We start from the raw sequence: 13393 nt of genomic DNA, 5'->3' as shown, positions 1-13393 counted from the left end.
ATAAAACATGTCCATCAGCAGACAGTGTGGGAACAGCAGCATATTTTTGGCACTTTTAAAGTGTTTTACTGAAGGTCTCTTCCCTCGTGTCTGAAGGCTTGCTTATAAAATCTGATTTCACCAAGGATTTACAATTATTCTAAAGAAGAATGTCCACAGATTTCATTCAAATTAAGCTAAAGGAAATGTTAAAACAACAATAATATAAATCTGTTGTCGATAAATTACTGAATTGCTTGACTGGATTCAAATGAGTACATTCACTGACAAAAGACTGAAAAAATCTTTTTTTAATTATTATTAAACATATATTTACAATATAGCTGTACAATTATACAAAACAGGCCCTGTAAAATAACCAGTATCAATAGACATATAAAAGATTAACAACAAAAACATATTGAAGGACACTTCCATATAAAACAAACAAAAACATGAAAATCAGTAAGTAATTGACATTAACATGATATGAAGATAATAAATAAAAGATGTGGGAATATGAAAATAAACCTCAATTTAAATTTTGAGAATAGATTATCCAAGTAAATGCAAGCATATCACTGACCTACCTCAAGGACTCAGTAGGTAAAAGCACTACATCTGTTAATTTAGGTTTAAGTGCCAGTCATGTTGGTTACCCTCCGTGTTCAGGAGTCCCAGAGGACACAGCTCATCATGTTATCACTCAGAAACAAGGACAGTAGATCTACTGCTAGAGATAACAGGTTCAATTTCAGAGGACTGTGCGTAATTTGTTGTATCTGTGACAGAAACATTTCTTAGAAGGATTTCATGTTGAAATATAAGCCTATAATACAGAAGCAACAGGGACTGAGCCAAGCTCTGCATTTAAATATGCCGCAGTGGCAATATAATTTGAAAATTCAAAAGTAAGTAATCTGGCACAATTGTTTTGTCACAGTGCAAACAGTAATTATCCAGTTCTCAGAGTTATTATTATTAAATTCATTGGCTGTAATTCAGGTATACCCTTGTTTCTAAATTTAAATAAATTTTATTCTTAAGCTTCCGGCATTGGTTTCTACACATTCTGTAACCACAAGCATGCCAACCTGAATTTTAACAAAAAACAGGTTCCAAATGAAATTACTGGACCTTATCTGTAGCAAAAATGTCATGTCAAGATCGGTGACTAGGCAGATGACATGACACATTACAACATTGTTGCATTTATTTATTTATTTTTGTTAGAACATGAAGTCTTACAGATATATTGTTTTATATTACTTTATGTTTAAAAGAACAGACTACTTTTAAAGGGTTGTCACATTTCTGAGGCATTTTCCATTTTTTTTAATATGAGCTTCACCTTCTATACTCACTAGTTTGTAAAAATGTGAAAAAGAAAGGTGAATTACAATCTTCTTTCTAACTTTCCTGGATAACTGTCTCTACATATGGTGTTAAATGACAGTGAAGTAATCATTTTGGAGTACTTAAAAATAATAAGTACAATGAAGAGTAATAATTACTAAATCAAACTGTGATGGACTGCCGAACACCTCTTGAGGAAGGTAGTATTACTGCTTATGTCCAGTCCAGTAGGGGTAGAGATGATTTTGTGAATCATAACGTAACAACACTTTAAGCCCAACAGGGATGAACAGATTCTCTAAAATAACAAGGTTTTCAAGGATTCCCTCAGGTAGATATTGTCCAAGAAATGCAGGGGCTTTTCCCCCATAACACCATCACCATACATCACAACCCGGACCCACTTCTCTGGGCTAACAGGCTGGGCATCTACTAGCTACGACCTACCTAGATTGGAAGATCCCTATGTTCTCCAGACTCCACCAGTGCAGGATCTCCTCCACATATTGTTCTGAAGGATCTCCTCCACATAATGTTCTGAAGGATCTCCTCCATGTAACCATTGCTAGATGAGGTCTGCACCACAATGGTGCAGAAGGACTAAACGAAAGTAGAAACGACCAGTGGCTACAGGCCTTGTACATCTGTTAGATGTAGTATTCTTTCATATTGTCCCTCACGCAGTTGTGTAGGTGGAGTTCGGTTTTGTAGGCGGCTTCAAGGCTGTGTCGGTGCTCCTTCTCTTGGATGCTGGCAGTTCTCCGGACCTGCCGGTGCTGGAGCAGGAAACGTGTCATGACCGCCACCACACACAGTGTAATAAAGACCACTGTGGTGACCACACCTAAAATCACAGAGGAGATTTAGGGTTGGTGACTCAGAAGAGAATTTTAGAATTTTTCACCCTGTTTGCATTTGAGTTTGATTTGAATAAAGAATATCAGTGCATTCAAATTCCTTCTTATGCTTGTTTGGTTTTAACTTCAGTTAGCTAATGTGTGAAAAATAATCAGCCATGATTCAACAAATCTAGCCAAGAATTAATATTGGTTGAAAACCTTGCTGAATTTATAAGGTCTTAAGATCTTCATTTGTTTTTGTGTTTATTCTATATTTATTGCCTATTACTTTGTTTTACATGTGAAATTTGTTAGCCTTAGTTACAAGGGAAATTTTGTTAGCTGAGAAACATACAATTGTCACGGAGGGCCGGCCCCTCAGCAGGGGGACCATGCGCCCTTGCTGGGAGGACCACAGTAAACACCTACACCACTCCCAATCACCAGCTTACTAACCATATGCACCTATCCCTTGTTTCTCCCGTCAACTGTTTAAATCCGCAGGTCGGGGACAATGCTGCACATTAATGGAGTACCTCTTGGGGAACCAACCAGGTAAACCACAACTAGCACCTACCTTTGTATCATTTATGTTGCTATACATCCATGCCTTTACTTATGGAAAATAAAGAGCACTTTCTAGCAATCTCGTCTCTTGCTCCCTCTGTGCCGCCAGTGTCACAGAATTTGCAGCCCTCGGGGTGCATGGCAAGCAGCCCTCACTGGGCTAGCCTGCTAGCTGTTCAAATGGCGGTACTAGAACAGCAAAGACAGGAGAGATCAAATTTGGAGAGATCCACTCCATGAGTCAGAGCCTTGCTCAATGCGTGAATAATATTACCATGTGCACCGAGAACCGAACGACAACTTCTACCACCAGACCAATCTCAAAAGGGGTAAGGTGTCTTATCGCCACCCCTGAGGTCTTTGGGGGAGATACAGAGAGCTGTGAGGGGTTCGTGGTACAATGTGAACTGTACTTTGGGTACCAGCCCCTCCTGCCTGATTATGCCAATGTGGCCTTCATGATTTTCTGACTGACAGAGAGAGCTCGTGCCTGGGGAACTGCTTTGGTGGTTAACTCCTCCCCGTCCTGAATGACTACCCTTCATTCATAGGAGAACTCAAAGCCGTCTTCCAGCACCCTCAACAGGGGAGAGTCTGTGGGAAATCCCTACTTAGGCTAAAGCTGGGGTTGCGTGCAGCGGCTGATTATGCTACGGAGTTCAGAACACTGGCGACAGGAACCTCGATGGAATGAACTAGTGCTGATAGACACGTTTTTGAATGGACTGAGAGCTGAACTACAGACTGAATTAGCCTGCAAGGTGGAGGTGGCCACGCTAAACAAGGTGGTACACCTAGCTATTACTTACAACCGTTTATTGTAGGACAAACAGCAAGATTTTCCCAGAGGCTTGTCGGGTCGAGAGACCAGGGTGACAATGGAGACCTCAGAAGAACCTATGCAACTGGGCAGGGCCAGGGTTCATTGCCAGTGTGGAGAGCAAAAAAGGGGGAAAGATCTGTGAGTTCCTCTCTAGCCCTTTCGATGTTGATTCTTCGTCAAGAAAAAAGGATGGAGGGTTGAAGCCGTGTGTGGACTACCAGGGACTTAACAAATACTGGTTAAGTACCCCTATCCCCTCCGCCTGGTCTCTGCGGCACTTAAGCATTTGTTGAGGGGGGCCCCATATTTCACTAGGCTAGACCTGCGCAGTGTCTACAACCTCATTAGGATCAGGGAGGGGGACGAATGGAAGACTTTAGCACATCTTCTGGTTACTATGAGTACCTGGTCCCCTCACTGGCTTGCTTAGGGGAAAACCTAAACAGCTAAGTTGGGGAGAGGCAGCAGAGAGAGCATTTGCAGACTTGAACACCGCCTTCTCCACTGCCCCTGTATTGCAACAACCCGACCTGGAGAGATCCTTTATTGTGGAGGTAGATGCCTCGGATGTGGGAGTAGGAGCTGTGCTGTCCTCAAACGAGAGGGAGGAAGGTAATTTAGGGCCCATCGCTTTTCAAGAAAGCTGAGCCCATCAGAGTGGAACTATGGTGTCGGGGACAGAGAACTCCTGGCGATGAATCTCACATTAGAGGAGTGGAGGCATTGGCTAGAGGGAGTGAGACACCCCTTCATTGTTATCACTGACCATATGAACCTAGAGTACCTCTGAAATGAAAAATATTTGAACTCTAGGCAGGCACGGTGGTCTCTTTTCTTCTCCAGGTTTGCCTTTTATATCACCTACAGGCTGGGAGAGAAAAACATCAGGGTGGACGCACTCTTCCAACAACATCATGCCAAGGCTCGGTCCTCCAGTCAGGACCTGGTGCTCTCTCTGTCCTGTTTTGTGGCCGCCATCACCTGGAACATCGACCGCAGAATAGAGGCCACGAATCCACATCCCCAATGTCCACCCAAACGGCTGTATGTCCTGCTTGGACATCGTGGGGACCTTATCACCTGGGCGCACACCTCTGTGGGGATTGGACATCCGGGAACAATGCGCACCATGCAACTGTTGAGCGCAAGATACTTGTGGCCTGCCATGCCCAGGGACGTCGTCAGGTACGTTTCCTCGTGCACCGACTGCGCCCGCAGCAAGACTCCATGGACTCCTCCTGCCAGTAAGCTACTCCACCGGACCTGCCCGCCTCTGAGGGGAACACAACCATTTTGGTAATTGTGGAGTGCTTCTCCAAGATGGTTAGGGTTGTCCTGCTATAAAGGGCCCACCCACAGCCTTGGAGATGGTGGACTTGCTCTTCCGCCATGTCTTCAGGCAGTTTGGGCAGGCTGAGGACATTGTCTCAGACAGGGGGGCTCAGTTCACCTCAAGACTGTGGAAGGAACTGCTGGGGAAACTAAATATTACCATGAGTCTGACGTCAGGTTACCATCCCCAGACCAATGGCCAAGTGGAGAGGATAAACCAGGAGGTGGGCAAATTCCTTTGCCTGTACTGCCAGCGACATATAGAGACCTAGAGTGCATACCTTGCATGGGCTGAATATGCACAAGTCATGCTGGAACTGAGCTAACACCTTTCGAATGTGTCTTAGGGTACCAGCCTCCCCTTTATCCCTGGAAGTCACTGGCGTCAGACCTGCCAGCTCTTGAGCAGTAGTGCAGACACAGCGAACAAGTTTGGGGGGAGACCCACATGAGACTCCGCCATCGCAGCCTACAAAAGAAAGGCAGACCGAAAGCGGGGAGCGACCCCCCAGTTCGAGCCGGGAAAGAAGGTATGGGTTGCCACCAAGGATAGCCGTTCTTGCAAACTGCAGGCCAAATATGAGGGTCCGTACACCATAACTAGTCAGATGAATGAAGTGACCTACAGGTTTGGCCTGCCAGGACATAGCCAGGCCTCCAGGGCCTTCCACGTGTCTGCCCTGAAGCCCATGGCAGAGGGTCCCCTAATGGAGGAGGGGAGCTCCTCAGAAGCTCCACCCCTACCGCTGGAGTTTGGGGGTGAGCCAGCCTACTGGGTAAGGGCCTTGCTAGTCTCTCGGAGGAGGACCTCGGGGTTGCAGTACCTGGTGGACTGGGAGGGGTACGGGCCCGAGAAACGTTGCTGGGTGCCGGCCTCCCAGGTGTTGGACCCTGACCTCATCGTCTCCTTCCACCGGGAGCACCCACAGAAACCTGCTCCCCGTAGGCCGGGCCAGCCACGCTCCAGGTGCCTGGCAGGGTCTTTAGTGGGGGTTCTGTCATGGAGGGCCGGCCCCTCAGCAGGGGGACCATGCCCACTCACTGGGAGGACCACAGTAAACACCTACCCAACTCCCAATCACCAGCCTACTAGCCATGTGCACCTGTCCCTTGTTTCTCCCATCACCTATTTCAAGCCGCAGGTCGGCAGGGACGGTGCTGGGCATTAATGGAGTACCTGTTGGGGAACTGGCCAGGAAAACCATGACTACCTTTGTTTCATTTATGTTGCTAAATGTCCATGCCTTTACTTATGGAAAATAAAGAGCACTTTCTAGCAACCTCGCCTCTTGCTCCCTCTGTGCCACCAGCGTCACAACAATAAAGCACCTGAGACCAGTCTCTCCTGATAGTTTCTCAGGGAATTTTATTACCATGGTCCCTTATCAGCACACAACACATAATCAATATAGTCATTACACATTTCAAAACAGAATGTGCTAAGAGAAAAGATGAACACTAAGGAACCTGTAAGATAGCTATTGCTCATTTCACACTTCACTGACTCTTACAAATGGTGCCATAAAGCAGATTGAGGTAATAAAACGCACCTCCGATTACCGCTGAATCTCTTTGGGTGTCATCTTCATGGGCCTTGTTATCTTTCCCCACCTCTTCCCCATGGTCTGCCGAGCGGGAACAAAAAAAAGGTAATATATTAATATCTCAGGAAATCCTCAAGATTCGTTCTTCAGAGTTGGTGACCCTAATAGACTACAAAGTTTCATGCTTAAAAAACTGCCAAATTAGTCATCTCAGGACATACCTAAACGGGATTTAGAGGTGGATAAATCAGCCAGTGCGCCACAGTTCGACTCCAGCAGATTTCCTCGTATGCTGACCAATGAGCTACCACGGTTCAGAAGAGCTGCTTTCAGAGGGGCTACATGATTGTACTGAACAGATGAAAAGCAGCCGATGAAGCCTCTGGATCCTGCTTGTGCAACTTCCTCATCCAGAGCATCACTTCCTGCTAAGAAAAAACAGTTTTTTGTTTGCTTTAGGTCATTTTTGATAATTTCTTCCTTTAAAGGCTCCAATGGCTGTCATTTAAAATTCAAAAATGATAAAATACACTGTAAAATGTTGTGCAGGAAAAATGTGTAAATTTGTAAAATTTAGGAAGGCCAATGAAATTACCAATGACCAATCCAAAAAAATCAAAAAAATAAAAAGTGTATCCATGACTTAACACAGCAAGCAAAATCAAATGATTAAAGGTTTTGAGGACTTTTGCCAATATAAGGTCATTTTTTAAAAGCCTGTAAGTTTTGAAAAAGAGTCTTTTCAAAGCTGCCACAGCCTCTGAGGAACACAACCTTGTTTTGTCATATGAATTAATATTTAATCTCCTGAATAAGAGTCAGACACTTTGAGTTACTGAATAAAAGATTAATGTCTCCATGGAGAAAAAGCACAGTGTGCTTAAAAATCGATTTGGCCTTCACTTAATGACAAAGTGAATGTTTGCATGGATATTGAAGGTTTTTTGCAGAAGTAGAGGGACAAATTTTAGCATTTCATTTTAATGTAATTTTTATAATCAATAATGGTCCTGTGGTACTGTATTATTTTACTTAAGATACTGCAATTTAAATAAGACCATGAATCTAAACATTTTCAATCCTGCATCAAATATTTCAGCATCACAACATCAGACATTTATTATCTTACCAGTAACTTTTCCCAGGGTCAGTGATCTCATCGAGTTAAACTCTGCATCATAAGAGAGGGTATATTTTTTATTGTCTTCATCAACCTACCGCAGAGAGGCAGAAAAAACACAGATCAGATCAGGATATATGAGCAGTACAAATGGTGTCTTTCTTTTTCTCTTCTCTGATATGTAAATATATTGCACAAATTATACATAATTGTATTCTGTAGGACAAAAAAATGCCACAGTAAACAGAATTAACAATGACAACCATTTTAGAATTGCCTCAAGCTAAAAGGATGCCTTATATAGCTCTAGTGTTCTGAACATCAGCTTTAGACTAGTTATGGCAGTCACAGAAACTCTGGTGCAGGACCTGGAGCAGAAGCTGACCTGCACGTACACGTCCTGTCCCTCCCTGTGTAGTCGTAGACGGTGGATTAGTCCGTCTGCCAGGCTGGTGGACACAGGGCTGAACACACTGGGACTTCGCTCTTTATGGAGCCGGTACCATATTTGAAGACTACCTATAGAAGAGAATCGACCCGTTATTTAATCCACATGCAGCCCAAGTTCACCTAATAAGAGAGTTTTGCAACAACAAACAAACAAACAAAAGATGAATGGATGCTAACAATGGCACAAAACTCAACAGATTACACTGCAACAGGCTGGATTTCATGTCCACTTGGTTTCTGTTCACTGTTAGCCAGTTTAGAAGTGTGTCAGAAGTATCCCAGTCACTGTTTGAATGCTTGTATAATGATGAATGATGTAAATTAGATGAAAAAAATTAGCTATGTTTGGATATGAAGAGTGCTTCTTTCCTTGAGTAAACAGTCAAAACTGAAATCACACCTTAGATATGTTATCATAACATAACTAAAGCCAGTCCAGGAGAACAAAGTGGCCAGCCCGGGAGAAGACTACCTAAGACAATAACACAAAGCGTTTATATATAGCCCGTTCGATCCAGACCCCAGCAGTCTTCTAAAAGATTTATAAATATTAATTCCATCTGCGCCTCTAGCTCTTTAGTCAGTCTTAAATGTGTCAATACACCCTTAGCTGTCCCTCCCACACACACGTACACACAAACACATACACCATGTAGCCACTGAGAAACAAAAGATAGTTGAATTATCAAGTGGAGCAGGGTCAATTTTAAAGTTCCCTCTCATCCTTAAAAAAAAAATACACCGTATTATTCTGTATTCAGAGACTGCCTGACTATGCTTGTGTGCCAAGGATTACAGAGGATAACGTGCTCCTGCTACATCCTTCAATATTTACAAAGGCATGAATCAGCCAAGCGATTGGATTTAGCACAAAGGAGCTCTGAGTTCACTGGATCTGAAGGGCATCTATGCATATGTGCATACTCTGTTTCACAGTTTGTGTGGATCAAATGATTTATTTTGTTTTATTTATTTATTTTTTATATTACTTGGTAATTTAGTTACATTGATATACAGGCCAATAATTAAAAACGACCAAACAGATTCAGATTGAAATACATAGTACAATGTGTATGTGTGCGTGTGTGTGTGGGGGGGGGGGGGGGTTGTGAGAGGTAATTTTCGAGTTTTTATGATGCCTGCAGATTGTACTAATTTTGAGGCAAAAAGTGAGAGTACAATTATGAATTCAAGAACATTGTTTAAGGCTAACAGTGAAATCACACTTATACCACATCACACCATCATTTAACTGATGTACACATATAAATTCACTGGACAAAGCCAACTTTTCGATCCAAGAGCTTTCAAATTACAAATTGTTTCAAGCCATTCCACTTCTTTTTCAGAATTATTTAGTATAGGTTCTTTCACACTTTTTTCACACTTTTGGGGATGCTCAGTCTAAAATTTGCTACATTGCTTCAATGACAGAATGAAGGGAAACTTCTCCAACTTCCACGAGTTATTGAGAAACTAGTTATTTGTAACTTGGTGTGAAGCTTCATGCTAATAACTTCAAACAAACAACCTGTCATTTAAACTATGTGGCAAAATTAGTCAAAATTCAGAGTGGTTCGTCAACAATTTTACAACAGCTCATCAGATAGACCTGATTTTGCCTTTAACTTTTTATAACTGATTCTCTACTTTGATGGCTAATTTTCTGCACATGATCTTTTGAGTTGCATTACTATCATCGAGGAGCACAGACTGAAAGCTTGTGTGCTTTCTGAGACAAGCAGGTCACTGTTTTGACAACATTTTATACTTACAGCCTACATTCACACTTTCCCCCCTATTTATTGTCCTCACATGCTGTCATCTATGTTATTTATTCCTCTTCTGTTTATGACTTCCACCCTAAAATCACTTGTACAGTAATTTAAGGCCATGGTAAGAAGAGTAGACTCATTCTGTTCTCATATGCCTATTGATTCCCTTTTCATCTTTTACTTGGTAACTAATTTTCCCAAACTCTTTCCATGTGTAAGGTATTTACAACTATAACCAATAACCTTGGGCTACTGGCTACAGCATGTCTACTGATTTTAACATAGCCCTTTAATATATTCTTATTAATGGGCTGAAAACTAAGGTAGCCTTTGTTGTACAACATGTGGAGCCAGAAGTTGAGAAGAAGAGGGAAATGGGCAAAAGGTGGTTTATTCTTCTCTCTGCAAATGTAGCTTAAAATCATGTATTATTCTCTTTATTAGTAATCAACATGTTTGCTGCATCTTGAGATAGTAAATAGAGCATATTAAAGAAGAGAGAGAGATCATGTTTGATGAAAAAAGAGCATAAAACACAAGCATAAAATGCTACTTGCAATAAAGCAAATGAACACTCATCTACTCATATTTAGACAAATGAGTAAATTTGAGTGTTTGAGTGCGACATAAATTGTATTTGATAGCTTCAGCTGTGCAGTCACATGCATCTACTGAAGAACTGTTTAAACAGCATAGCTGTTTTGAGCTGACTGATGTTTTTGAAGAACATCTTAGCTTAAAGTTCTTGGAGACTAAATCTGAATTGCCTTTACCATTGTGAGCCAAAATGACAGCCAGGTACTGCTGGGTGAAGGTGTTGGCAGTGAGGAGCATGGCAGGAGTCTGGGTGGTCAGGAAACTGAGAGCCATGTGCTCTCTGGCTTTGGGGTAGGCCGAGGATGCAGATGAGGCCTGGGCCGTCCGGTTCTGCATGAATGAGAATGGCTCCTGGAAAGTGTAGGTCACTGATGAGCCCCTCTCGAAGGACACTGACACTTCTGGGTGATAAAGGAAATTGCATATTTGTTAGATTTCTTAATGATGTAATATGACAAAAAGCTATAGTATATAAGTTATAGAGTCAATCTGAAATTGATAATTGAAGAATGGTTTGCCAAAGTGTTGGCATCTCATAGATAGACCAGAAGAGGTGTACAGCTAAAGATGCATGAAAAATAACTTGGCTGTCTTAAGTTGGCTTTTGATTTTAAATTATATAGAAATGATTATAAGGGGAGAGATTAGTGGTGGTTCACATGAAGATGACCCAAAAGAAGGGGAAACCATATAGTCTGGCATTCTATGTCTAATCCTTTGATCACTTGACAAAGATCTAAATCTGAACAGATGGGGGCCAGATAGATCTTCTGGACACCTAAATGAATTTCCATTGTTGACGTAAGTCCTTCCACCAATCCTATTAGGTCTGCCCATACAAACTTCACTGTTTTGTATGAAATTTTGCTGTTTATAAATGTCTTGTGTAAATTTGTAATAAGTCGTGACTGTGTTTAGAGATTAAAGTGAGAACACTACACCCACGTGAGCTGAGACGTGAAAAGCAGGAGCCATCACCTCCAGACGGGTAACAAGGTTAGGATAAGTCAATATTGCTTTATTGCATTGCCAGGATGGAAGGGCAGGCTTTTATTGACTCGAAAGATGCTTTGTTTCGAATTTCAAACATCAACGCATTGAACATCCCACACAGAGTGCATGTCTCAGGGACTTCCATGACTTCTGAAGACCATTTCTGTAACATCAAAGCCATCCAATTCTGCAGCAGAAAAAATGCTGATTTCATAACACAATTTCCTTTTTAGTATAAATTGTTAAAATGGCAAACACCCTTCATGTAAATTACTCCAAAATCCTGACAAAGATTAAATTACCGTGTTGTTTCATCACATCTGGAACTTTAGTCCAGCAGCAGCAGTCGATAGAAATTGCTGTATTTCAGTGTTTACAATCTTGTAAAAGAGACGCTCTGAATATTTCATCAGATTATTTTTGTGATATTAATTAAGAAGAAACCACTCGTGAATCCTCTGACACTAAATACTATGTAATTAGGCAATCCTGCATCTGCTGTATACTAACAGGCTTTACCCAAGCCTAATTTTTACTTTTGCATGTTTTTATTATTCTCCTTTTTCTCCCCTTACTTTTCCCAGCACCCTTGATACATTTTAAGTTAATTCACAAAGGCTTTTAAGATATTTAAAATGTCTTATAAATCTTCACATCTGTAATTATAGATCTATTCATTAAAGGAATAAATTAAAGGAATAAATCTGTGCCTTAAATAATACAAAATCAGTGCTGTGTCATGCCCTGGCCGCCACCCAATCAAAAAGACACGCATGCACGCACACACATGCACACGCACAGACACACACAGACACACAGACACACACACACACACACACAGACACACAGACACACACACACACAGACACACACACACAAACACACACACACACACACACACACACATAGCAGACCACTATTCTATTCCCAGTCACCTACTTATTGATTGACTCCCATCACCTGTCCCTCACTGCATTCACTCATTACCTTCACCTACCTCTTCTTTTCCCCACACACTATTTTATCCCCACAGGTTCTGTCCTCCAACACTTTGCATTTAGCCTGCTACAACCTAACAGCACTAAGCCTGGAACTTGCCTTGGGAAAGCTACTGCTTTTGCTCAGACTTTTCCTTCTACACTTTTACAAGTGTTTAATTATTTTATAAATAAAAGACTGTGCCATTCTTACTCACTCACATCCTGTTCCTGTGCATGACATGTCACAGTAGTACATTGTAAATGAAGGCCCCATAGAACAGAAAAACACTAGAGTTATAATGTATTATGTATTTTGTTATCGACTTTTATATGCAGTGATGGGTTATAATGCATTATGAATACCTTATAAACTTTATGAATATTCTTGTAATGCATTATGTACACTGGAAGTGCTGACTCTTTAACAAAGACTTTACCTTCCTTGCAGGAGGGTCCTCCATAGGCAGAGTGAGTGCAGTCGCAGGTGTAGCCACTGCTCTTCTCCACACACCTACCCCGGTTGTGGCAGAAGCCAGCGGAGCTGCTGCAGTGGCCGGGGCAACCCGGAGTCACGCCGGGGCTCATCTTGGCCCGCTCATCAAGGTCCAGGGTAATTCCGTTCACACTGAGTGCTCGCACGCACCCGAGGAAGCCTCTCTGCCTGGAGGCTGTCCCTCCTGAAGAACAAAGGGGGGCTCAGTAGCAAACAGCACAGCCCTCTATGCTCTGCCAGAAAACAACCTCACATGTCTAAGTAAACAGTCCCAAAGCTGGGGAACCTTGTTTTTGTTGTTGTTGTTTTTTCACCTCTGGTCAAACATACTTGGCTCAAGCCAACAGGTAACTGCTGAGCCTTTCAAAAATGTGCAGGTCATAGCAATCCTGACAGAGAACTGAGAAGCACTTTAAAATAAATGTATCACACCATGCATAGATATTATATAAACCCAGGATCAGGCCATCAATTGTGAATTTGGTTTCAACTTATGAAATATTCAGTTGGCATTTTATGTTCTTTTAAATGTGTTGTTATTTTGT

General features: G+C 42.0%; 1 protein-coding gene across 1 annotated transcript in view; it reads right to left on the bottom strand.

Moving 5' to 3' along the window:
* Positions 1-331: 331 nt before the first annotated feature.
* The window catches only part of cntnap5a (contactin associated protein family member 5a), a 65759-nt gene continuing 52697 nt past the window's right edge, over positions 332-13393 (bottom strand). Inside the window, 7 exon segments of the mRNA XM_035522790.1 lie at positions 332-2179; positions 6447-6521; positions 6662-6865; positions 7570-7654; positions 7946-8079; positions 10559-10783; positions 12793-13032. Coding sequence (XP_035378683.1) covers positions 1983-2179; positions 6447-6521; positions 6662-6865; positions 7570-7654; positions 7946-8079; positions 10559-10783; positions 12793-13032 — 1160 coding nt within the window. The 3' untranslated portion in view covers positions 332-1982.

This window comes from Electrophorus electricus, chromosome 25 (assembly GCF_013358815.1).
Source record: "Electrophorus electricus isolate fEleEle1 chromosome 25, fEleEle1.pri, whole genome shotgun sequence".
Lineage (NCBI taxonomy): Eukaryota > Metazoa > Chordata > Actinopteri > Gymnotiformes > Gymnotidae > Electrophorus > Electrophorus electricus.
Note: the sequence above shows the minus strand (reverse complement) of the source record. Positions and strands in the feature narration are given on the sequence as shown.